The following is a 26,725-nucleotide window of genomic DNA, read 5'->3' as shown; positions in this document are numbered from 1 at the left end:
TACATGTTACAACCTTAAGAACAGTACGCTGAGTGAGAGAATCCAGTCACAGTAGGCCACATGCTGTATGATCCCACTGATATGAAACATCCAGAAAAGGCAAATCCATAGAAACAGAAAGATAAGTGGTTGCCAGGAGCTGGGAGAGGGGAATGGGACTATCTGCTAATATGGGGTTCCATTTTGGGGTATGTGCTCAGGAATTAGCTAGAGGTAGTAGTTGTACAACACTGTGAATGTAGTTAACACCACTGAATTGTGAGAAAGACAAATAAGGCTGGAGGCATCACAATCCCAGATTTTGAGATATATTATAAAGCTATAATAGTCAACACAGCTTGGTACTGACACAAAAAATAGGCACATAAGTATTAATGGAACAGAATAGAGACCAGAAATAAACTCACACATACATGGTCCATTAATCCATGACAAGGAGGCAACAATATACAATAGGGAAAAGACAGTCTCTTCAATAAATGGTGCTGGGAAAACTGGACAGTTATATGCAAAAGAATGAAACTGGACCACTTGCTTTCACCAGACACAAAAATAAACTCATAATGGATTAAAGACCTAAATGTGAGACCTGAAACCATAAAACTCCTAAAAGAAAACATAGTCATGTCTTGTATATCAACCTTAGCAACACATTTATGGATGTGTCTCCTCAGGCAAGGGAAACAAAAGGACAAACAAACAACTGGGACCATATCAAAACAAAAAGCTTTTGCACAGCAAGGGAACATCAACAAAACAAAAAGACAACCTGATGAACAGGAAAAGACATGTGCAAATTATATATCTGCTAGGGGATCAATACCCAAAACATATAAAGCACTTAGATAACTCAACACGAAAAAGCACAAATAATCTGATTTAGAAAAGGACAGAGAACCTGAAGAGACATTTTCCCAAAGACATACAGATGGCTAGCAGATGCAAGACAGATGCTCAACATCACCGATTATCAGAGAAATGCAAATCAAAACCATAAAATATCACTTCACACCAATCAGAAAGGCTAGTATCAAAAAGACAAGAACTGAGGTGCCTGGGAGGTGGGGGGGGGGGCGGTTAGTCGGTCAGTTAGGCATAGGCCTTTGGCTCAGGTCATGATAGGGATCCTGGGGTTGAGTCCTGGGTTGGGCTCCCTGCTCAGTGGGGAGGCTGCTTCTCCCTTTCTCTCTGTCCCTCCCCCTGCTGTGCTCTCTCACTCACTCTCTCCCATTCTCTATTTATAAATAAATAAAATCTTTAAAAAAACAAAAACAAAAAGAACTAAGTGCTGGCAAGGATGAGGAGAAAAGGAACCTTTGTGCCCTGTTGGTGGGAATGCAAATTGATTGCATTGTGGAAAACAGGATGGAGGTTCCTCAAAAAGTTAAAACAGAAATACCATATGATCTAGTACTTCTATGACTGGGCACTTACACAAAGAAAACATAAAAGATGAATTCAAAAACATATAAGCACCCCTAGTTTACAGTAGCCAAGATATGGGAGCAACCCAAGTGTCCACTGATAGATGGGGATGAAAAGATGTGGAAGACAGAAACAAAGGACCATTGCTCGGCCATATAAAAGGATGAGATCTTGCCATGTGCAAAAATGTGAATGGACCTAGAGGGCATAATGCTAAGTGCAGTGAGTCCTACAAATACCACATTATTTCACTTATGTGTGGAATCTAAGAAAGAAAATGAATCAAGAAACAAACAGAAACAGACTCAAGTTCAGGGAACAAAACTGGTAGCTGCCAGAGGGGAGAGGCATGGGGGGGGATGGACAGAATAGGTGAAGAGAATGAAGAGGTACACACTTCCAGTTCTGAGATAAGGAAGTCACAGGAATGGGCACCCGAGGTGCAGCACAGGGAATGTAGGTGATGACACTGTGGCTGTGGTGCAGTAACAGATGGCGACTACGCTTACTGGGGTGAACACTGTCCAACCACCTGCCGCATGCTGGAAACTAATATGACGCTGTATATCAATTATACTTCAACAATAAAAATTTTAAAAATAAAAATAACATCACCTCCATGGAATAACAACGTGATGCTACACAAAACACGACCAAAGACTAGTAGAAACCATAAACAATGGCAAAGAAGAGATGGGCTGGGAGAAGTTGAAGAGAGTGACCACAACAATGGGTAATACCAGAAGGCAGACAGTGTGTGGAGCACACCCCACGGCCCATGCCTCCCACATCCCACCCCATGTAATGGGGCACAGGAAGCCTTTTCAGGAGCGCACACAGAGTAAGAAGAAGGATGAGCTGAGTTTTCAGGCTGTGAGGGCAGACGCACTCACCCCTGAGCACCTGCCAGGTAACCCTGTGACCATGCTGACATGCAACCTCCAAGCCCTGGGGTCCAGGCCTTCCACATGAAGGCAAAAGTCCTCGGGAGCTGAAGGTCCAGACCTGGCCAACTGTCAATCCGATTTGACCGCACTATGGCAAAGGGACCTCCTGAAGTTCTTTCCTCAAGAGCTGCAGCCCTTGGGCACCAAGGCAGAACTGCAGACCCAGGAATGGGAGAATTGGCAGGAGAGGGCAGCGACTCCTGGGGGAACCTGCAGGACCTGTGATCTGCTGAGAGTGACAAAAGGCCATGGGACATCGGGGGAAGTTTGGAGTTGGATGTGAAAGACAAGGAGAAGTCAAAGCAGAGAAAGTAACAGTAATATAGGTTACCAAGTCCATAGAAAGCACATGTGATGGGGCTGGTGGCCATGGCTTGGCATCTGGTGCAGACACCTGCCCTCGGGCAAGCAAGGCTGGGACAAGTGCAGGTGGCGGCGATGGCATTGAGGGCAGTGACTATAGGGCTGGGCACAGCTGCCGAGGCCTCATCCTGCATTAGACACCTGGGACAGACAAGCCTTAGCAGCTACACACACTGGGAATTGAAGCACAAACGATCAAAACAATGCCGCAAGAGGGTGTCTGAGCAGAGCAAAGCCCCAGGGGCCCAGGGACCCTGGAAGCATGAACATGCTTAACCTCAGGTATGAATTTTGAACAAATTGTAGGAAAAGAAGGTGGCCCAGCTTCTGGGGTGATGCTGGTCCCCACTAGCAGAAATACCCCAAGGCCCTATTTTTCCTTCTTGCCATGAGGCTTCAAGAACCACTGTAAATGGGGCTTTCTTCAGGGAGAGGGGGACAACCTAAAGAAAATAAGCTGCACAGACAGGTGGCTCAGGTGACCTCCAGTGTGTCTGCGGGCATTGATGATGTTGACCCTCACCTTTGCACACCAACTGGTTCAAGCTTCCATGGACAATACATGCTGCTGGCAACAAGCGGTTTCTGGCACGGTTGATCCCTAAGCTGGCCCGTGCAGACAGAAAGAGGGACACCATACTTGCCCAGGAGAAAGCCAAGTGCCTTGAGTTCACAGGTGTCCTAGCAACTCACTCAGCGGAGCAGGGAGGAATATGAGCCTGGAATTACACAAAGCTCCAGAGCCAAGATTCCTAACTGACCCCACCTACACACAAACATACAACAAGGCTACTTGCTCTTGCCCACGCCCCTTCTAGAGAGTTCAGTGTGGCCAAGGCCCTATACGTGGTTAGCTAGGGCAACAGAAGACACCAGAGAGGGTATAGGGGTAGGAGTGGTCTTCTGCTGAAAACAGCTCTTCAGCCTCCCCAGGACCTCTGGACACCCAGAGTGGTGACCTTAGGCTGGCTCAGAAGCAGGTACTAGCTTGGAGTGCCCTGCAAGGCTGAGGAGAAACCCCAGGTTCACCTAAGAGTCGCCCCAAGTCTGCATGCAATTACTCTTTTAAACAGATGAACTTCAAAAAAAACCCCACAACCTCATAAATAACTCAAGTCCCTGAGAAATCATTTAAAGACTAATTAGTGTATCAGCCTGCTCTGAACGGCACTTCACAGCCCGTGCTCCCAAGTCAGGCATCAATTGAGAAGGAAATCATTAATTGCTTGCCTGAGCCAGGCAGGGGCCTACTTAACCACTCCTCCCCTGAGCCACCAAGGCCACTCCTGACCTCAGGTCCCAATTAATCTGAGAGGGAATGTGTTTAATTAATGCTACTTAATCACGCCTGTGGGGAGTTTTGTTTTGCTTTGTCTCTCTCTGCTTCATGTTCTTGAAAGGTTCTTTTTAAAGAGGCAGCCTATAGCTGAAGCCTGTGGGGATGTGCAGGTTTGGGAAAGGAGCTCGTTGGGAAAGGAAGCGTGGAACAGGCTGGGTGGACTGAATCCTCTGTTGGGCATTCTAGTGTTCAGGACAGTGACTTAAACCATCTGCTCCATCACCAGGGACTGGCCTTTCCCCCAACAGGAGGCCACAGTGGGCTGCCTCAGCACCAGGGCATCCCAGGAAATAGGAAGACTGCCAAAGTCTCCCAGATCTTTCCATCCTGCTCAAGGGCCTGTGGCCTTTGGGACCACATAAGGCCACCCCAACATCCTCAGGATGACATCTGCCCCAGAACCAGGGGGACATGCCTAGGCATGGGAGGCAGCATTACCGGACAAGCATCCGCTTCAACAGCTGCTGGTCCCCTTCTGAGTAGCCAGGCCAGTCCTTCTGCACGTCTTTATAGACACAGTCTTTCAACGTGCATGTGCCATCCTTGGCATTCACATTGGCCACCTGTAAGACATAGACAGGATCACCTTGCCAGAAGCCCAGGAGAGGCAGAAGTTACTGAAAGCATTTGATGGAGAGTGGGGGGATAGAGACACACAGGGCAAAGAGGACATCACCCTCTACCCCCGCCAAATCCACTGCACACTGGGGCAGCAAGCCTTGGGATGCAAAAGGATCAGAACACCACATCCTGATGCATATGTCTTATAGCTGCTGGCAGACAGGCTTGCTCCAAAGCGGGGGGGTAGGGGAGGGGGCAGGTGGTGGCGCCAGCTGCTGTCATCTATACTCCCAGGACCCCATCACCAGCCTCCCCTATTATGTACTGAATATTTTGAAATATTTCAACTGAAATTCATGTTAAATCTGAACACCCAAAATGATGGTATTGGGAGGTGGGGCCTCTGGGAGGTGATTAGGTCATGAGGATGGAGCAGTGTCCTGAATGTGAGCAGTGTCCCTGTAAGAGCCTCCAGGAGGCTCCCTCCTCACTCCTGCCATGTGACAACACATGGAGAAGACAGTCTATGAACCAGGAAAGGGGCCCTCACCAAACACCCAGTCTGCTGGTGCCTTGATCTTTGACTTTCCAGTCTCCAGAACCATGAAAAGCAAACATCTGTTGTTGATAAGCCAGCCAGTTTATGTAATTCTGTTATAGCACCCTTAACAGACTGACACCCCCCTCTCAGGTATGCACTCCTGTGGCAGAGATGGTGGAGGGTGGGGGAGCTGGGGCCGCTAGGGGCCAAGCTAGGTCCATCTTCCCTGAAAATAGTGAGTCCTACTCAGGCTGGTTAATGAAGGCTGAGCTTGTCTCCAAAACCACAAAGATGGACTCAGAACTTTGACCTTAAGGGTGCTTGAAGAAGTTCAGGCCCCGCTCCAAAGCGGGTGCTTTGGTGACTATCTCACTAGGCCTCTAGCACACGGCCGTGGAACATAGGCATGGCAACTGCTGGTCTTCACTGTCACAGGCTTCTGAAAGGGACTCCAGGCCATAAGAGTTTCTACAGGGAGCATTTTTAATGACCAAGTAACATTCCACCAAGCATCTGCACTGTGAGTTACTCAGATTTTTCCTTTGTTGGATGCAACACCATCTGCAGTTTCTCTGTAGCATGAACAGACACCACTGAGTGCAGGTTTTTCTATGCCGATGGTTTCCTTCGGCCAGCTTCCCAGAAGTGGGATGGGTGGGTCAAAGGCTCTGAACATTTTTATGGCTCTTGATGTATCTTGCTAAAATGCTCTCCAGAAGTGCAACCTACCCATCAACACTCCTACCCACAAAGAATGAGCCTACGGGTTTCTCTGAGGCCCTGCCAGCACCAGAGACAGATGCTTTGAATCTTTGCTTTGGATGTTTTCACAGAAGGAAAAGAGAAGGTGCCTTTGAGGAGTGTGGTTTTGTCTGTGCTGCTCATCGGAATCCCTGATTTCTCGGGGGAGGCTGGAAATGACCAGCCTAGACAAGGCCCAGCCCACAGTATCTCCCGAGACCTTTCCCTTCCTCAAGCTGATGGGGTCCTGCTACTGCCCACAACTGCCGGGGAGGACAAGCTGGTAGTAAATACACAAGCACAAAGCAGATGGGGCCACTCAGAAGAAATCAGAGTAGACATGGGAAGGACGTTCTGCCCACAGACACCAGATAAGCTTCCCCACAGGAGGCTGCTGAATCCGAATCAACCAGAGAAGCCAGAGCCCAGCACAGTGCCTCTTTGGTTCTGGGAAAGGGCTGGGAACGACAGCATCTCAGAGGTTAAAAAAGCAGGCACCCCTGGCAGAGCGACATCAGTACCAACAGATCCCCATTTCTTCGGAAAACTGAGCCTGGCGTTCCTGCTGCATTTGAGGATTGCTCAGAGGGTAAATCTCAGCTGTATCTGTGTGCTCGGTCAGCCAAGTTTCACATTCTGCATGAGGGGCTCATGTGCTTCTTCTTTATTCTGGGCACAAACAGGGCGAGAGAGGAAGGTGGGAGCAAGGGCATTTCCAAGAATGCCATGCTAGGAGCTGATAGTGGCCTGAATGGATAGCAGTATGTGCTGCAGGCACATCCAGCGGCAGGCCTCTGTCTTCAGTACTGGCTCACATCTAAAGACCCGGCATTTAGCCAGCCCTGCCTCATTCTCTCTGAGTTCCAGCCCAGGGGAAGGGTCTCTGCCGTGCTTCCCTTGAGTTCCCAAGGATAAGGTTGACGTCTGTGACTTTCCAAGGAAACAAGTCCCCTAGCAACATCATTCCTGGTTCTGGAGCTTTCTGGATGCTTTGGCAAGCCCCTCTGCCAAAAAAAAAAAACAAACAAAAAAAAAACACCACTTCTGAGCCATGAAGCTACATCTTCTAACAGGCCTTGAGCCAACTCCTAAGCTCAGAGGAAGAAACTGTGCAGCTTGGTCCTCACCTGCACAACCTGAGTGAGGGACAGTGGTTCAAGAGGTCAAATCCAGGGGTACCTCAGTGGCTCTTTTGGTCAGGCATCCAGCTCTTGATTTTGTCATGATCTCAGGGTCATGAGATTGAGCCCTGTGTCAGGTTCTGTGCTGGGTGTGGAACCTGCTTAGGATTCTCTCTCTCCCTCTGCCCCCCACCCCTGTGCTTGCACATGCATTCAAAATAAAAAAAATTTAAAAAAAAAATTTAAAGGCCAAACCCATACAGATTTTTCCTGGCAAGTGGAGCCCCCAAGGCCAGGGTCCCCATGACATAAGGGACAGCCAACTCTGTGGCTCAACCTCAGATACAACTACTGATTATCACAACATGTGTGTTTTGCACTGTCTGCGCGCCCAGAGTGTCTGAGGCGGGGTGCAAGAGGGGCAAGTGAGCTGGTAGACAGAACTGGAGGTTCGACCATACCTCTCCCGCAAGATGGGACTGTCCACAGCCAGCCATGTGAGCCTCACAGCAGGGCTCCAACGTATCTGCATGGCCCTGCTGACATGGCAAAGCCAGAAAAAGCTGCTCACCTTCCCAGGGTCCTTGAGTTCCCTCCAGGGGCTCGGGAGACAGGAAAGGGCCTAGGGAAAGCAGCCAGGCCTGCAGCTCTTGTTCTAAAGCCTGAACTGTTCCATAACAGGTTCCATCTGCTGACATCACATTCCCTCCAGCTCAGCCCTTGAGAGGTGCTGGAGTCAAGCCGCAGCCACACACAGAAGCCTGAGCGTCCAAAAGCAAAGCCCCTGCCCAGGGCCAGCGCTGGTGAGCGGCAGGAGGCCTTCCTGACCATGGAGCCTGAGCTCTTGCTCACTCACATATGTGTTGAGTGATTCTAAAATCCTTAGGCACCTGAAGTCTAGGATCCTCCGTGCTGTGCCTACTGCCTGTGTGTCAGCAGACAGTGAAGAGGAGGGTGTGACCTTACTCGGAGCCAATCTCATGGCCACTGGACAGCAACCACCATGGCTAGTGCCATGTCCGTGACACCCCTAAGCATGCCCTAACCCAGGAGGCCGAGGCTCTGAGGTAGGCTGAGAATCTTGGAAGAGATCCCCAGGAAGAGCCCTTCCCAGCCCACCCTGTATCCAGACCCTATGCAGAGGCTGACTAGACCCTCAACCTGGCCCCAGGCAAGAAGCACGAACCTGCTGGAGGAGGCCATCCAGCGCATCCTTGTCCGCCTGGGCCAGGCCATCCTTCTGTAACCGAAGCAAGAGCTCGGCCTTCCGGTAGGGCCTCAGCGCCAGGAGGTGCAGCACCCGGTCACGGAAAGGCCTCTGAGACACCCCGCTGCCCCCGCTAATGCCACCAACACTGTTCTTCTTGATGGCACTCGCCAGGTTGATGGGGGTTGCCCGCTTCCGGGAAGGCACAGCATCTGTAGCCCCCGGGGCTGGTTTCCGAAACTGAACCTTCTTACCTGCAACAAGAGTCAAGGCATTAGGGTTTTGAGGGGGGTGAGAGGGTGGCCTCTGTGTCTTTCTGCCTAGGGCTGATGCCAGGTTCTGAGCAAGTGCATGGATGCCCACTGAAGGCCCACAGCTCCAGGGAAGGCAGTTCAAGCCCTATCCAGCTTGGCCTGCTCGGTGGGGACCCAGGACAAGTGAGAGCACCAGGGCAGCCCCGGTGGCACAGTGGTTTAGCGCCGCCTGCAGCCTGGGGTATGATCCTGGAGACCTGGGATCGAGTCCCACGTCAGGCTCCCTGCATGGAGCCTACTTCTCCCTCTGCCTGTGTCTCTGGCCCTCTCTCTCTGTCTCTATGAATAAATAAAATCTTAAAAAAAAAAAAGTGAGAGCACCATCTGCTGACCATACACAGTTCATCAGGCGTTTGTGGGGCCTCTAGTGTCAGAAGGAGGAACTATAGGAAACAGAAGTGTGTTCAGAGCCTTCACAGACTTCAAGATTTCATCATGGGCAGCCCAACCACACCAGGAAAAGGGGCTGATAGTAAAAAGAGTGGGGTTCCTGAATGGTGAGAGGCAGGTGCCCCCAGAGCCTAAATATCACAGCATTGTGCTGTCCCCCCAGGATCCCCCATTCTCTTTTATGAAAAAGGATGAGTGAACAAAGGTATCGGACCACTTGGGCAGCTTCTTGGAGACCCCAGGTATGAGCAGCTCCCCAGCTCCAGCCCCGTCAAACGCTTCTCGAGCAGACATGGCTCAGAGTCCCAGGGGCAGCAGTCTGGAGCAAACAGACTCCAGCGCTGCTCTGGAGGGAGGGGCCTCCACTCGGAAACTGTTACTCCACCCTGGACAGCACCACTGCCACTGAGGAAACATGCACGGCCAAGTGAGGTCAGTGCATGCCTCCCATCCTTGGGCCAGAAAGCTCTCTGTGAGGACTTGTTTTTTTGTTTTTCTCTTGTCCCTTAAATCTCACTTGTCAAATTAACACAGGAAGAAGTGCTGTCAGAATCCTCAGGACCAGACTTTGTCTCCAGAAGACCAAGCTGATGGCTAATGCAAGGTCGAGGAGAAGCCTGACGCAGTGGGATATGCTCATTTGTGGCTTCACAGGCCAGGGCACAAGGGTTTCCACCAGAACCAAAACCCCCGCAACACTCTTGCTGTACCCAAAGTGGTATAAGAAACCACATTTTGACCTAATTTTTGGCCAAAGGACCAGAAATTTACTAAGATATATATGCATGTCCACACTTGCACCTTGAGGTGAGAACAAGGGAAGCATTTTTGGATTCTGGCTGCTGCCCTCGGGTGGCTCCATCCCCAGCAACAGCTCACAGCCCAGAGCACAGGCTCCCTCAGCATGCACAGCCACGTCCACCGGGACACAGCATTTACTGGCAAATGGACTCCTGCAATGACGTCTCGGTTTCGTTCAGAGCCAAGCCCACTGACAAGCCAGTGAAGTCACACATTCCTGGCTGGCGGGGGGGGTGGGGGGGTGGGTGGCACTTTGAAATCTTCCCACCTTTTCTTAAACAAGAAAAAAGGACCCAATGCCATCAAGGTCCTGGTTTGCTGTATGCCATTTTGTGCCTCTCTCACACCTAATACCCGGTCACACCCTTCCTCCTGGCCTTGAATCCTGATGACTCTTGAAATTATCTAGGCCTAGGTGCTGGGAGGACTAAAGCAGGAACGGAGCTTCCTACAAGTAAACACTTTTCATGTTGTTGGTGTCTCAACTTCACTAAAATTGTTTCCAAGCAGATGATTAGCTGCCAGAGCCTTCTCATCCAGCAGGGAGTCAACACATTTCCTTCCCAGTTGCAACCCGATGGCCCCTCATTGGCCCCAACCCAGCAGCAGGGCACTTGCCATAGAGTACATATCACCATCTGCATCTTGCCACTGACCATGTTGGTCTCGGGGAAGAGTCGACCAGGCAGGTGAGGGCAGGGGTGGCGGCTGGAGGAGGACAGACTGAAGCCCTGCTGTGGAGAAATGTGTCTATCTCCCTGATGGGTAGAGATTCCTGAGGCCAGATCCTAAGAGAGGGGCTCATGGATTTGGAATTCCTAGGGTTCTTGGGGCTCTTATTCAGACTGGAGAATTAACAGATGCCACAGCCCCTAGCCAACTCAGCCAGTGCAACAGGACCTTCCTTTCTGACCTGACAAACCATGTGGCTCACCCAGCTAGGGGCCGTACCTATCAACCCACCATTCCAGCTCTTGGCCGGGACAGGCCCTAAGTCCTTCCTGCTCCCCACCACAGCTGCCCAACAGTCATGAGCCCCCCGTAAGAGGAGTCCCAGGCCTCATCCTCACCTAGGTAGCGGCCTCCAGCCTTGATGACGATGGCACCACGGCTCCGTGTCTCCTCCTCAGCCTGTGCCATGCTCTGCCGTGCTTTCTGATAGGAGTCGTCAGTGGCACACACCGTGATTTTGTCCTGGATGCTGCCCAGGCAGTCCAGGTGAACATCCCCATGGCTGCAAGATAAGGGGCCAGGAGCCAAAGTGAACTCCTGGGATGACAAGGAGAGACGGTCTAGGAGCCCATGCCCTCCCCCCACCCCACTATCCCCAGCTGGGAAATGGGGTCACTGCTAACTTGAGCAGCTTGGTTTCCACACGACACATCTTGACCTGGAAGAAACAAGGGAACCCAGGCCCCTGGGCAGAGGCAGCAGGCCAGAACCTGCACCTGTGCCATGGACATGTGGAAAGCAGCAGCAAGGCTTGTGTAAAAGAAGGGGACACTGGGGTGGCCCAGCTGGCTCAGTCGGTACAGCATACGGCTCTTGATCTCATGGTCATGAGCAAGGCCTATGCTGGGTGTAGAGATTACTTAAATAAATAAATTTTTAAAAAAGAAGAAGAAATAGAAGGGGGCACTGGCCCGGGTGGGGCCTCACCTGGAGACATATTGCTGGATGCAGTCGAAGCTGCCCTGGGGGCTGTCACGGCCAATGTTGGAGAGGTAGAAGGAGAAAGTCCGTGCCTCTGTGGGGCAGTCAGGCTGGGGGATGGAGATGTGCTGCATGGAGAGTGGAGACATCACTGAGAGGTCCACAACACCATGGGATGGCCCACGCATTGGACCCTAGACCATCCCCACAGCTTGACACAATGAGAATGTGCAAGCACTTTCTAAGCAGCGATGGTACCTAGGCTTGAGGAGCATAGAACACCGAACACACACCTGGAAACAGGGACCCCACATTGATCTAGGCCAAGACCCAGTGTCCTACCCAGCAAATGGGGCAGATCTGGCCTGGGACATGCATGAAGATGAAATCACACAAGATGGGCATCAGGAGGGACACGTGGATGGCTCAGCAGTTGAGCATCTGCCTTTGGCTCAGGGCATGATCCTGGGGGTCCTGGATCAGGTCCCACATCAGGCTCCCTATGGGGAGCCTGCTTCTCCCTCTGCCTATGTTTCTGCCTCTCACTCTGTGTCTCTCATGAATAAATAAATAAAATATTCAAAATAAATAAAATTAGAAAAAAAAAGATGGGCATCAGGAGACATCACACACTTGCTCCCCTGTGGGATACAGACTCCACCTAAATGTCCACTCACTGTCCAGCAGCCAAGAACAAGGCAGGAGGGGGGTGAGGGGCTCACTGCTAACAAACCATGACACAGTTACATGTGACACAGGATGAATGTCTTGGTTAATGTAACCCTGACTTTGGACAGTGCCTCTGCAGAAGGGATGGAGAGCCTGGCTGGCAGACAAGATAGACAGCAATGCTCCAAGCCACAGTGCAGGGCTCAGCGCAGGTGGGAAAGCCTTGCCCCCAGAGGACACCGCAGGATTCCAGATCAAACCTCCCTAGGCTGAAGTCCTAGGGGCTATGGAGGAAGCTGGTAGGAAGATACAATGTTCTCGTGGCTGGGCCATGTCTGGAGTGCAGGATGGGCTTCTAGAACCCTCTGTCACCAGTGGTGACCCCTCATACAGTAATCCCTGGGTTTTGAGTGCAGGAGCTTACCACAGCTAGGCAGACACAGAAGGGGGACACAAGTGGTAAATGGAGGTTAAGGGGATGGGCAGGCCACCTTCAGGCCTCATCCCTGGGCTACCAAACCACCTCTGTATATCCAAGCACTGTATCCTCTCCAATGTTGTGAGGATGCCAACACCTCTCATCAGCACTGGATCGAACATGGTCCCAGCTGAGTTCTACCCCTGTCACAGCTACCCCTTTAGCTGTCACAGGTAAATTAGGGCAGTTCGGCCTGAGACTGAGGACACAGTGGCTCAGGCCACATGGAGGGACACTGCTCTCTTGACCAGGCTTCATGGCCTCCCTATCCTGCCCCTCAGGGTGGTAGGTGTGTGGATCCATAGGGAACCTGCATTTGCACCCAGCTGAAAGCTGGCCCCCAAACACTGAGTGACCCACTCAGCATACAGTCAGTCCCCACCCCAAGGAGAGTCATGGATGTGCACAGCGAGAGCCAACATGGCACAGAGTGGCTCCCAGATATGGCAGCTGAGCCCTGGCCTGCCCACACGTGACATCTCCCTGTCCAACACTTGTGGCCACCTGTGCTGTCCACTCAATCATTCTTGGATGTGACTTTCATTCCCCATCACAGAAGTAGCTGGAAACACGCTGCACAAGATGCCAAGGCCCAGGCTGCTAAGGGTCACTGCAGGAGACGTACCCAAAGCCAGAAACACACTGACGCAGTTGCCCAGAATGCAGCAGGAAGCTTGTGTGCCACAAAGCAAACCAAAAGCAGCTGCCAGTGGAGTCTGACACCTGCTGCCGTGGGGGGCTCTTTTTCCACCCTATCCCTGACCCTCTCCCTCATCCCACCTTGGCTCTTGTGGAGATGTGGCCTCCCCAGGCAGCATTTTCCACCTCAGTCTGCTCAGGACAGTGGCTGCCTCAAGGACAATGATGCTCACTGGGCTGTCACCCCTGAGAAGAGGGAAGGAGTTGAGGCCTGAGCCCCAAAGTGATTGTGCTTGCCTCTGGGCAGGGGCTATGGGAGGGGTCTTCACTGTGACCCCTTGACCCCATCTACACCTTTTCCACACAGGTGTGTCTGTCCACCTTCAAAATCCATTATGGAAGTGGGAGTTCCAGTGCAGAGCCCAGAGGTGGGCTTTTGTAGCTACTGGAGCCACAGGATGGTGGGAACCCAAGGCTTGAAACTGACTAATAGGGAAACAGGATGCTCTTCGTGACAGAGGAAGAGGTCTCTAGTATCCTTCAGGACAAAGTGGGGGGCACCTGAGTCGGGGAGGAAAGGAGGTAGAAGGGAGGTTTTCCAGGAGCCTGCTGTGACCCATTCTCTTGGTCCCAGCTCCTCCCCAGCACTACCATGGCCTGTAGAATCCTCTAGTTAACAGGCTGCTCTGCTGCTCCTTAACAACCCTTGTTATTGGTTACCAGTCACTAGGAACCAGGCAGGGAAATTAGCCAGATAGGGATGAATAGCCCAGGAATGCATGGCTTTCTGTGTGTCAGCAAAGAGCTTGGAACATGCTCCAGGATGTGGCCCGAAACTCGGCCCTACTCGGCCAGAGCATGTACCTTCTGGACCAAGTCTCAGCTGCCTAATGGGGGCCACCATGTGGTCCTCAGCTGGCCTAAGCATGTAGATTTGGGTGTGTCTGATGTCAGCCCTGACTCCAGGTTATGTCACTATAAACCTAATTAGGGTCTGTGTGCATAGACCTGAAGCACCAAACAGTTTTGTCCTTCCTGGGTAGCCCTGACTGCCTCTGAGGCCTGTGACGGGACACAGGTCCCTGGCTAGAGCCCCTCCCTTTGAAATCTGTCCCAAGCAGAGCCTGCCTCCTCCCCCCACCCATCTGCAGGGCCTCCTGTACAGTGTAGGTGCAGGTGGGGGCTGTGAAAAGACAAAGCAAGTCCTGGGGGAAAAAACTGGGGGTGGGGAGAGGAAGCACTTGATATTCTATTCAGGTAAGCATGAGGTAAACTGGCATACACAGGAACCCAAACACCAAATGCCCAGAGTCTTCTCTCTGGTCAGAGGAACTTCCAGTCCATACATTTCCTTAGCTATTTTCACTTCTCAAGGAAGCCTAAGAATAAACATATTCTGGGTAATGAGAACTACTATTGCTGAACTTGACTTCCAAGAGCAGAGCATCCTCTTTCACCCAGGGGCACTCCCTCAATACCAACCCAAGGGTGCATTCTAAGCTCTGCTTGCATTTCAAGAGCCACTTTCATGCTTTCACTCACCCAGGAAGCTCAGTAGAAGGAGGACACACCCGCCCCTCCTCCTGGAAATGGCTCCCAATTTCTGAAACCCCCACTTCAAAAATTTTCTAGACTGTTTCCAAATTGTCCCTGTTACAAACAACGCAGCTACAAGCACCCTAGTGGCTCAATCTTATTTATGTCCCTAACTGCTCCCGAAGAGATGACTCTTAGACACACAGAAACTGGTCAAACATCTCTGACCAGACCTGCCAAACCTCATTCTAGAAACTGTAGTGCAGGCTCCTGTTGCAGCACAGGGAAATGTGAAGACCCTAAGCAGCCCTGGATACTGACCCTACTTCTCTTTTTTCATCAACTGAAGAGTTTCAGGGTAGGGCTGGCCAGGTGGGGGTTTCTCTTTCCCTGCAGAGGCTTTTCGCCAGCTGTCAGAGGTTAACAACTTAGAAGTGACCCGTGGACAGCAGAGGGGCCCAGGTCTCAGCCAGCTCAGTATCTGAGAGAAGGCAGAGAATGCAAACAAACATGTACACAGCAAATGAAACAAAGATCAACATCTAGCTCTGGCACATGGCACCCTAGAGGCCGAATATGGCTCACAGGACAACTTGGCACATGCCGTTAGTCACTCCAAGGAACCCGCTAATACCATGGTCCAGCTGCATGCCACAACCTCCTTGGGCAGGCCTGGCTCTCATGGTGCTTGCAAGCACAGGCAGAGAGGTGGCCAGGCCAGATCAGACTCCCACCCCTGGCGGTGCTTAATGCTGAAGCCCTGTGCTGGCTGTGCACACCAAGGGGGAATGTGTACAAGGAGCTGAGTGAGCTCATTCTGGGCCACAAGACAGACAATGGTTCTCCTAAGGCCTCATTAACACACACACACACACACACACACACACACACACACACACACACGACCCTTGAGGCAGAGAGCTCATCCCCTGGGCAAGGAGACTGAGGGATGGTGAAAAGAACTGGCCAAGGTCCCCAAGCTAAGGAGCTGGCAGATGGGGTCTCAGTCTGTCAGCTTCATGGGCCTCTGAGAAAGAGTTCCTGTCAGCCTACAAAGAGCCAAATGTGGAATCAGCCCATGCACCATGAACACTGAAAGAGCCTGCCCAGCCCCACCCCCACTGACCTTCTACTCCTTCTCTGTCCAGCCTACCTCACCAGCTCCACCTCCAACCTCAGCTATGCACAAGCAGCTGAGTACCCAGTAGAAGTAGGAGGGGAGAGCCCAGGTGCCCTGCCTCCTCTGGCATCAGGCTGACTATGCAGATGCAGCCTGGCAAAGAGTGTCTGCTATGTGAGTAGAGCCAGGCCACGCTCCTCACAACTGGCAGGGATGAGGGGATGCATCCCATCAAAGCCCAGGAAGAGAAGAACAAGGTCCAGAGGACAAAGAGGGTAGATCTAGGGATCCCTGGGTGGCGCAGCGGTTTGGCACCTGCCTTTGGCCCAGGGCGCAATCCTGGAGACCCGGGATCGAATCCCACGTCGGGCTCCCAGTGCATGGAGCCTGCTTCTCCCTCTGCCTGTGTCTCTGCCTCTCTCTCTCTCTCTGTGACTATCATATATAAATAAAAAATTTTTAAAAAAAGAGGGTAGATCTAGTGCCTGACTCTTCACAGCAAGCAGAGAAAGAATAGCACCCCTCCTTGCCACCTGGCACCCTCTAACCCTCACACGGGCTTACACAGGGAATAGCCTCCTATGGAGAATCATGGTCTGACTTGCCTGGCCAGAACTCTGGCACAGGGCCTCAGTACCCTCAGAACCTTTAGGTTCTTCTGTTATACATGAGAAAATCCAGGAAGCAAAAAAAGGCAGGTAAAGCATGATTCTAAATTGAAGGTAGTAGGACCCTTAATTAAATGGATGTGGCTCTCAGGCTTTGCACAGAAATTTGGGCAATACAAGGCAGGGTCCGGGAGAACTCTGTGGTGCTTCTGTGGCTCCTGTGAGTGGCCAGGTGGTGTCTTTATGACTAGAAAATGCTGCTCACTAGATAAGCCATTGATCTCAGTGGCCCTTTGCATAGATCCACTTCCTCATCTTTCCCTGACCACTGAGGGCACAGCACGACCACTGGCCACCAGAGGGCGCCATGAGGCCAGTCTGGCAGCAAGACCAGGGAGCCCTGCCTTCAACACTGACCTCTGCCCCTGGGGAAACGTCCCAAGGAAGATAAAGGCAAGACTACCACAAGACTCAAAAGGAGCCTGACAGAGGTGCAGAGGTCCCAGAGGAGGCACTGGGGGAGCAGGGAGTCTGGGGCTTTTCAGGGGATCTTGCTGACCTTGACAGGTCTTAGTATGATGGTCAGTTCAGTTCATGTGTGCACCTGGCCAGGCCACAGCCCTAATGACGCCACGAATGCTAATCTGGATGGAGGTATTCTGTAGATGTGGTGACATCCATGATCAGCTGACTTTAAGAAAATGATCCTTAATGGTCTGAGTACAGCCTCATCCAATCAGCTGAAGGCCTTAGGAGGGAAACTTCAGTTTCCCTGAGGAAAAAGGAACCTCGCCTATGGACCACAATGCCCATTCCTGCCTGCCCCTGGATGGGCTTCAGCCTCATCAGCCCCACAACTGCGTGAGCCAATGCATTGCAATGTATCTCTTGGTATCTTTGCATTTGCACACACAGACACATGGATCCTCTAGAGGCTGTCTCTCTGGAGCACCCTGGCAGAGGTGAAACCCACAGACCTCCTCCATAAGGAGGCAAACGCCCAGCTGTCAGGTGGAAACTGACTCAGCCACTTGTGGCAACACTTCAGATTTAAAAAAAAAAAAAAAAGATTTGCAATATAAAGACCAGAAGAAAAAAAAAAAAACTGAAGCGTTCCAAGGCATGTTTGGTGGATGAGGGATATGGGGGCGGTGGGAGGTCCTAAGCCTTGGGGGGCAAGGATTGTGGACTTTTCCTTTTTCTTATTCTCTAATTTTTCTGGAAGATGATCATTTAGAATGAAATAAAGACGTTTCAGAAAACATGAAGTGGTGAGCTTCTATAACAAGCCCCTCCCCCCATCCAGCAGTCCAGTACCAAAATCAGACATCCATGGTCCCAGGTCCACCAACAAACCACCTCCAGGGGAGGCCATAGCTCTAGGCCTGCCTGGCCTCTGGGACACTTCAGTTTTGAATTAGCACAGAGATTAGATCAGAACAGAGATTTGGGGGCCTGAGAGTCAGCTATGCATTGGCTACAGGAAGGGAGGCTCTGCTGGACAGAAAAGTTGCATTTACCCCAGAGAGCCTCTTGATGTGGTCCCTGGCCATGGGACCAACCTAGCAGATCTTAGCTCGGCACAGTGCCTGGCCTGACACCGAGATGGATGGGACCAAAATGCTGCCTCTAGTCTGCTTCTGTGCCCAGCATACCATGACAGGCCAGAGAGAATACTGGTCACAATTCCAGATATGATTAAGACAAAAAAGACTCACCCCTTGACTTCCTTGAAATCGGATTGATGGTCTCAGTGAAACAGACTCCTGCAAAAAAAGCAAAATGGGAAAACGTCAATAAAGATATCTCGAAATCCAAACACTCACTTCCCAGTTATAGAAAGAGTAAGGTAAGAGTGTTTTTAGGAGAGGCGAGAGAAAACACACATACATCTGAAAATTACAGGAAAGGTCACTGGAACAAGATTTTGAAGGATCAGTAGTTCCTTGACGGCATGGAGGCCAGGTATAAAAGAGTTAAGAGTGGAGACACAGGAGATGACAGCCCCTCACTGTTCTCCCCAAACCAGTATCAGCCCAGACCGCCCTGCTTCGGAGATACCCCCTCAGAAGGGAATTGCAATGAATGAGTGCTGTTAGCCAGAAGGCAGGCTGATGAGGTGATCCCCACCCCCCAACCCCCACCAAACACCCTGCCAGGACAGGGCCCAAGGCCTGCTCAGCTCCCACGTCACAGTTTCAGAGCAGTTTGTCACTGAGCTTGGGGTGGCGGAATTTCCAAATGTCACAAGAAAAAATATACTTAAAAACTCAAAATACTTTAAGCTTCAGCTATTCAGAGATCAGCCTTCTGTCAGAATTTTAGAAAGAACATGAATCCAGATGGAGGGTCGCACCTCTTCTTCTCACCCATCTTGGGCCCCGAGCACCCATCTTCTGTACAGCACATATCACCCCCCAGCATGGTCCTAGTTTGTCACCACAACCTCCTCCCTCAGCCCCCAAACCTGCCTTGCTTCTGTGCCCACTGTCCTCCCCAGCCTCCTCCAGATGGCAGCCAGGGTCTGGCTCTCCTACCTCCCTCAGAGCCTGTCCTCAGGCCTGCACTTCAGCCCCATCTGCAGTGAGAAGAGGCCTTCTCGCTGGCCCCCCACATCCCAGACACCAGGTATCTGGAGTGACTACCTGTCTGCTCCCCACCCAGACCGTCAGGTCCACCACAGGCCCCGCATGGGTGAAGCAGCTCTCTAGACTCATGAGACGAACCAGCCAACCGGCAGGTTGGCCTCATGGTGTGCATGGGTCCATTAGTCGCTCAGATGAGGGCTGTGGCTGTATGAGGCAGACATGGCTCAGCCAGCTGGGACCACACAAGCCACGCATGAATTCTCCCCCCACTACACATGTACACTTTGTTTACCAGGAGCCCTCTCTTTTGCCAAAAATCTCAAGGACTCTGTCATCTGGAGCAGTTTGTCAGTGAACTTGGGGCAACAGAATTTCCAAACATCCTGAGAGATTACACCTAGCACTAGCACTTACCCCATAAGATCTGATGCCCTAGAAACCACCCTACACTTCCAAAGCACATCACCTCTCACTCCCAGGCCATTGGACATGGGGCATCCTCCAGCCCCCTGTCCTCCTCCAGGACCAGAAACCAGCCTCTGCCGGCACAAGGGTTGCTGTGCTTCAGAGACAGGGGCCAGACTTTCCCCAAAGCAGACTCAGGACCAGCTGACCCATCCTATAAGCCACAACCAGACAGCATCCACCGCCACCCCCCGGGCTTCACTGACATTCACAGAATGATAAACGTGGCACCTATGGGGTCCTTGGCCTGGCTAGGTCCTTGGAGACACAACATTTAAGCAGTTTTTGCTTGGGACTGGGTTAAAGACAGAGACTAAAAAGAAAACCTGCAAGGTGGCAAATGAGTGTGTGAAAAGCCACTATTCATCATCAGCGAAGGGCAGATATCCCAGGGTGATAACATGCATCTATCAGGACGGCTAAAACAAAAAGGACAACACCCAACACATTGGTGGGAGCGCACACGGCAGAGCCACTGTGGAAAACAATCTGGTAGTTTCTAAAAAGGTTAAACACAATTTACCACATGACCCAGCATTTCCACTCCAAGGGACAGACCCAAGAGAATTGAAAATACGGGTCTACACAAAAACTTACGTAAAATGTGCACAGCAGAATTACTCTTAGTATTCAAAAGGCAGCAACAACTCAAACGTCCATTAATTGGTGGACAAAGTAACAACAGAATACTACTCAGAAATAAAAAGGAACAAATTCCTGATGGACACAACAGGGGACAAATCTCAAAGCCACTGGCTAAGAGCACCTCAACATAGGACATCCTGCATTATATGATCTGTTCATATAAATTTTCAGAAAATGCAAAAGTAAAGAGACAGAAAGCAGATCAGTGAGTGCTTAGGCTGTGGATGGGAGTGGGCAGTGGCTGCAGGTAGCTTCTAGGGCACTGTATTAACATTCACAGACTCTACACCTAAAACAGTAAGTTCTATGGGCCATCAACACACCTCCGTAACAGCTGTGACACACTCTCAAGTTCACAGAGGGCCTTTCTCTGAAGACTCCTGGCTTTTACCAATATCATCTGAACACAGAAGATTCCTGAACACCCAGGGGAGATATTCCAGTCTGTTAAACATTTTCAGCACAGGATATAGAGTAGATGGAAGGAAACAGCAAAAGACACAGGAACACCACAGCAAAGGCAATGCAGTCCTATGAACTCTCTACTGACCTCACCTGATCATTAAAGGCAGGCAGGCAGGCTGCTCCTGGCAGAGGGAACAGCAGGTACAAAGCCCAGAGTAGAGACATGGGATGCCACAGTGGCAGAGGGCACCTGGGGCTTACTTCTTGCACCCTCCAGGTCTGTTAGCTCAGACCCCCACCTAGGAGCCAGCCTGGGGCTAACTCTAGCACTATGTGCTTCTACTATCAACACAGTGCAAGGCCTGTGTGTTCCAAGGCTGGGGGAAGGGGTGATGACAATGGTGACAATGCAAGTCTGGATTTAGAGTAATAATGGGGGGGAAGCAGAAAGGGTGCATTTCCCCAGAAGGCACCAGGGCAGCCACAATAGTGCCTGGATGACAACCACCAGCGCCCACACCAGCTGGCGTAGTGGGCCAACCTCCCCTGGTCCACATGCTCCCTGTAGGCCATTTTGTGAAGCATTTAACTAGCCTGGTAGCTGTCAAGCAAGTTACCTAGAAGATTCCTTTCCTGCAGTCACCCACTTTCCAAGGGCAGTGGACTTTACCCATTAGAGCATTTGGCAGAGAAGCCTAAAAACCCAGGCTTTCTCAACAATGCCAAATGCATGTTCCCATATGGCCTGGCTATAATCACAAAACCAGGCTCCTGGCTATACAAGTTCTCCTGGTGTGTCCTCCCTCTAGCAGGAGAACCTCTGCCCTCAGCAGAGCAATACACTTCTATCACATACATACTTGGGTGATTCCCCACAAAACCCCTGTCTATAGCCACTAACAAAAACAGACACCAGGACCAGACCCATCTAAGTACTGCCAGCTCTGTGCAGGCAGCAGAGGGCAAGGGGCCCCACTTGGTAAGACATCAGAACAAAGAGAATAGCAGCCCTCAGTGCCCTCAGACTCACTAGACAACAAGGTGTGTTCTAATGACATTCAGGTCACGCCACCCAACCTTGGACAGCCAGTCACGGTCATTGCCACATTCACAGGCCCAGCAGAACCTAACCCTGGTCATCTGTGTTACTAAGGCTGCATAAGTCAACTGTGGCTCTTGCCCATCAGCTCCTCCACCCCAGGGCAGGCTGCCTTGACCTTTTGTGCAGACTTTTCGACACTGGGCACCTGCTCACCACTGTGCCCCTACACCCCTTAAGATTTCTAGGAGGGACCATGGGTGCCAGCTGGGTCACCTCTCCAAGGGCTACAGGAATCTGATGTAGAGTGTCCTGCACAATGGCATGTGACCATCCCACCTGCCACAAATTCCCAGATAAGAGACCCAGCAACATTTTAATGAAGCATACAGAATTAAAATCATTATAAGAAGGTTTAAGAGAAATTTCTGAAGGGTTCTAAAATGTACTGAAACCACTTGTGTATCTCCAGCATCCACTAGAGTGGTCTTTGGCACACACTGTTTAGTTGGGGGCGGGGGTGCTACTTGCAATGGAAATCTGTTTTTAGACCAAAGTGAGGTTTTTATTTTTCTAAACATAAGTTCTCAGCTATTTACTGTAAAGTAAATTTGAATGACTCAAAATGCATCAAGCTTGTCACCTCCAAGAACCAACTGGAATAAAGCTAGCTGAATAATTCACCAATTCTTAACCTTTCCTGAGTCCAGGAGGTTAGGTTCAGGGTGGGGCAGGCAGGCTAAGGGGAATCCCAAATGCCATGGGCCCCTGTGGCAGCCTCTGACCACTCAGCTTACTGCCTCAAGAAACTTTCCAGATCACGGGCTGGGGAGGCAGAAGGGACTGGATGTGTGGGCAGAGGCCCCTGGAGTAGGGGGCAGTGCAGAAGACTCTCCTGGAATCCTCAAAGCGGACTAAACTGCTCCCCTTGAAGGCTCGGGGGCACTCCTTGACCCAGGGCCCCAAGACAGAGGATGTGGCCTGAGAGATGCCATATATGGCCAGTCCAAGGGAGTCCTCACTGTACCCCACTCAGCAGTGGAGCTAAACTAGCCCTCAAGTAAAGGTTTCTCTCAGTTCCTTTTACTAAAAAAAAAATCTCAGAAACAAGCTTCCGCAGGATCAGCTGATCCACCACTCACCAAACTGCCTGCCAGCAGCCAGCAGCAGAAGTGACACACTTCAAGAAAGATAACAAAATCCACCACACAACCCCATGGAATTCACAACACTTGGTATCCAAAACCAGAAACCTCCAGACAATGTGAAGCTATAGGAAAATGTGACCCCCCCCAACCCAGAAGAAAATTCAGCCAATGAAAACAGACTCACGAAGGACAGAGACAACGTAACTGACAGACAAGGGCCTCACATTAGAGCAACTATTACATATGAAAAATGTTCAAGGGCTTAAAAGAAACTTGAACTGGTGAGAAGAGAAATATGAGGTAGGAGGAAAGAGCCACATGGAATTTCTGGAGCTGAGAAATGTAATATCTGGAAAGGAAAACTCTCGAAGTGGGATAAATATGGGACAATGTGGAAGAAAAGGTGATGAACCTGATGACAAACTACCAGAAACTATCCAAAATGAATCATACACAGAAAAGAGTCTACAGAAAAAGAAAAAAAGAAAAGAAAAAGAAAAGAAAAGAAAAGAAGAAAAGAAAAGAAAAGAAAAGAAAAGAAAAGAAAAGAAAAGAAAAGAAAAGAAAAGAAAGAAAAAAGAAAAGAAAAGAAAAGAAAAGAAAAGAAAAGAAAAGAAAAGAAAAGAAAAGAAAAGAAAAGAAAAGAAGTCTACAGGAAAATGAACACAGCCTTGGTGAACTGTGGGACAATGGTACCGAGTTCCAACATATGCATAACTGGAATCCCAAGAGCATGGTATCTGAGGAAATAATGGCCCAAATGTGAGGAACACAGTAATTCCAAAGATCTAAGAAATGCCAGCAGGAAAACAAAGAACCATGTCACAGCACACCACAGGCAAATCAGTATGACCACTGACTGACATGCTACGAACCAAGGAGCAAAGAGGAGACTCCTAAAGCTAAGTATCAGAAAAAAGCCTGGAGACCATGGAAGGTCTGTAAAATACTGAGAGAAGAACAATGAATGCCAAACTTATCCAGTGAAAAGAGAAGGTGAAACAAAAGCTTGTTCAGGCAGACAAAGGCGGAGATAATCTTTGCAGTAGATCTGCACTATAGGGAAGGTTCTGGAAGTCCTTCAAGAGGAGGGAGAGTGATACCAGATGGACATGTGGATCTGCACACAGGGTCAAGAACACTGGGTCACGGGGTTATGTATATGAACACAAGAGACTTTTTCTCATTGTTACATTTCTATAGATCACTGACTATTCAAGGCATAAATAACAGTGATGAAGCACAGGATTGGAAGTGCAGCCTTTCTAAGGGTAGCAATGAGGCACAAGGACTGGGTGGAGCGGGATTGGGGAGATAGAAGCAAATTATCCCAGGGCCCGGACACCATTATGACCTGAGGCACAAGGTTAATGCGAGAGCTGTGCTCTCCCAGTACCAAGCTAACCCTGACCTCCCTGAGCCATGGCCCTGGGAGAGTGCAGTAGCCAGACTCTACACATTTGCCTCCTGAACAGGCTAGACATGCACCTCTAGCGTGGTTCGACCAACTTTCCCCTTTATGTATTCAAGGGGCACTTCCTGAGTCCCTCAGCTCCCAAGCCATGCCTCACAGAGCATGGCACGCAGGGCAGGACAACTGGCTACCTCACCACGTGCCCATGACTGCACATAGAAGGATCAAGTGAGGGGTTTATTGCACACGGCAAGAGAACAGATGTGAACCAAGGCAGGAGGAGGCCAGTGCAGAGATGCTGAGCAGCAGAAGAGCAGTGAGACAGTGGCAGTGGGTGAGAAGGCATGGTGCAAATGGAAGTCAGCAGTAGTGTAGTGGGGGCAAGGCTTCCCCTGGGCTTGTGGACTCCCCCACCACCACCACAGTGTGGCACCAACAGTGTCTGTGGAGCAAGCAGCCAGAGCCCTTGCCGAGATGCCTTCACAGCAGGACCATTGGTTACCCTCTGGACTCACCTAGCCTGGCTCCCAGCAGCTGCAACACTCTGGCAATCCAATCACTGCCTTCTGGCTGGCTGTTCCCTGCAGGGGCAACAGCTTATGGGACCAGGGACATACCATTTGTTAGGGGAGCCTTGTCACCCTGTTACCTCGCGTTCTCAGCAGGACAGAAAGCAAAAGGTGGCAAACATGCCCAGGCCAGGAGGGTCCATCAGACTAGCCGGAGTGCTGTCCATTTCCCTGTTGCCTTGGCAGCTTTTGGGTTATTCCCCCAGACTGTGATTAGCGAGTCACCAGGTAATGTAACTTCCTATAACAGTCTCTGGCACAAGGTACCACCTGTCTGCATGCGTCATCATGCTCAGTACTTATGCTTCAGGCTGGCTTACACATAATGCCTCTAGTCTCTGCAGACCCCCTGAGTGGTCCCGTTACTCCCACCACAGGCTCACAAGTCACATCCTCCCCAGGGGCTGAGCAGCCCAGTGACAGCAGTGACTGTAACAGGCATGGACAGTGGTATGGGGTCCTCAAGAGCCACCGCTCCCACTGGCCTTATCAGGACTCTGTGTAGCAGAACACCATCTCCTACTGGGCATGTGCAGGGTTTGAAACCAGGAGTTCAGGGACGCCTGGGTGGCTCAGTGGTTGAGTGTCTGTCTTTGGCTCAGGGTGTGATCCCGGGGTCCTGGGATCAAGTGCCACATCAGGCTCCCCATAGGGAGCCTGCTTCTCCCTCTGCCTATGTCTCTGCCTCTCTTTCTGTCTCTTTCATGAATAAATAAAATCTTAAAAAAAAAAAGGCAGGAGTTCATTGGGACAAGTGTCACTGTTGGTGCTGTGTTTTAGCCAAGAGCCCAAATGAGTCAGGAGGACTGGTGGAGATGGGCAGTGAGAAGGCATCACCACAGAGCACCCTGCAAGTATCATAAAGATGGAAGACACAGGGAGCAAGTAGAGGGAACAGGCAGCCCTGTGGGAGGAGGCATCGAATGCTGCCCAAGACCCCTTTATGCTAGGTCCTGGAGAGGACAAGTTAGAACTTCACCATGGCCAGAATCCCTGTGTAGCCCCATGGAGCAGAGCATTTCCCAGGCAAAGCAATAGGATGTAGCTTACAAAATCTACCTCCAGGTTCAGGAAGTACACTGGGTAACGCACTCTGAGTTCCACTCAGGGTTCTCACCTGGGTGATCCTAGCCCCATGGGACAGAGATATACTTCATTGGAGAAGAGGGCACTGCTGGCCTCAGGTACATGGAGACCTGGGATGCTGTGCCCACAATAGCCTCACCCCAGAGTGATCGAGCCCCCAATACCAGCAGTGTCAAGGCAGAGAAGCCCTGAGCTAATTGTTGCCCTGAGGAAAACAAAGGGTAAAGCAATTAACAGAGCAGAACCTGGGCCATAATATGGGACATTCCATAGGACAAATGACCTGGTTTCTCCAACAGATGGATGGCACAAAAGGAAGAAGGATGGAGTGCTATAAATTACCAGACTTGACATGGACATCACGTGTGGCTCTATGTGGACCCAGCCACATGGAGACCCAAGCGGAGACAGTCTTACAAGGGTGCCAGGGGCTGTGCCTCAGGTGCTCTCACAGAGCTGTGTAAAGATCATCTGAAAAAAAAACAGTCCATACCTGTTACCATTCAACTTGGTCATTGAAAAAGCCAAGAGTGAAATGAAGATACTTGGAATTGTTTTACAAATGCTCCAGCAAGGGACACCTGGGTGGCTTAGCGGTTGAGCGGGATCGAATTCCCCATCAGGCTCCCTGCATGGAGCCTGCTTCTCCCTCTGCCTATGTCTCTTCCTCTCCTCTCTCACTGTGTCTCATGAATAAATAAAATATTTTTAAAAAAATGCTCCAGCAAGACTAAACAAAGAAAAGGGGGGACGGCGCTGGGAAGAGCTGAGATGTGAAGGGTCAGGCACTCACAAAGGGCAAGGCTGGGTGATGGCACAGGGCCCATGGTTCTCATCTCTGTCATCTCCACATGTTAACATTTCCATGTGAAAGGTTTAAAATAGGGCAGCCTGGGTGGCTCAGCGGTTTAGG

General features: G+C 50.8%; 1 protein-coding gene across 1 annotated transcript in view; it reads right to left on the bottom strand.

The window, feature by feature from the left end:
* ELL (elongation factor for RNA polymerase II) overlaps positions 1-26,725 on the bottom strand; it is a 78,615-nt gene that overhangs the window by 12,013 nt on the left and 39,877 nt on the right. The window contains exons 2-6 of the mRNA XM_055342742.1: positions 18,172-18,219; positions 11,410-11,531; positions 10,821-10,984; positions 8,225-8,499; positions 4,513-4,637 (exon numbers count right to left, since the gene is read on the bottom strand). Of these exons, the coding sequence (XP_055198717.1) occupies positions 4,513-4,637; positions 8,225-8,499; positions 10,821-10,984; positions 11,410-11,531; positions 18,172-18,219 (734 nt within the window). The remainder of the gene's footprint in view (positions 1-4,512; positions 4,638-8,224; positions 8,500-10,820; positions 10,985-11,409; positions 11,532-18,171; positions 18,220-26,725) is intronic.

Source organism: Nyctereutes procyonoides, unplaced genomic scaffold (assembly GCF_905146905.1).
Source record: "Nyctereutes procyonoides isolate TBG_1078 unplaced genomic scaffold, NYPRO_anot_genome, whole genome shotgun sequence".
NCBI lineage: Eukaryota > Metazoa > Chordata > Mammalia > Carnivora > Canidae > Nyctereutes > Nyctereutes procyonoides.
The sequence above is the reverse complement of the archived record's forward strand: the minus strand, read 5'-3'. Positions and strand labels throughout refer to the sequence as shown.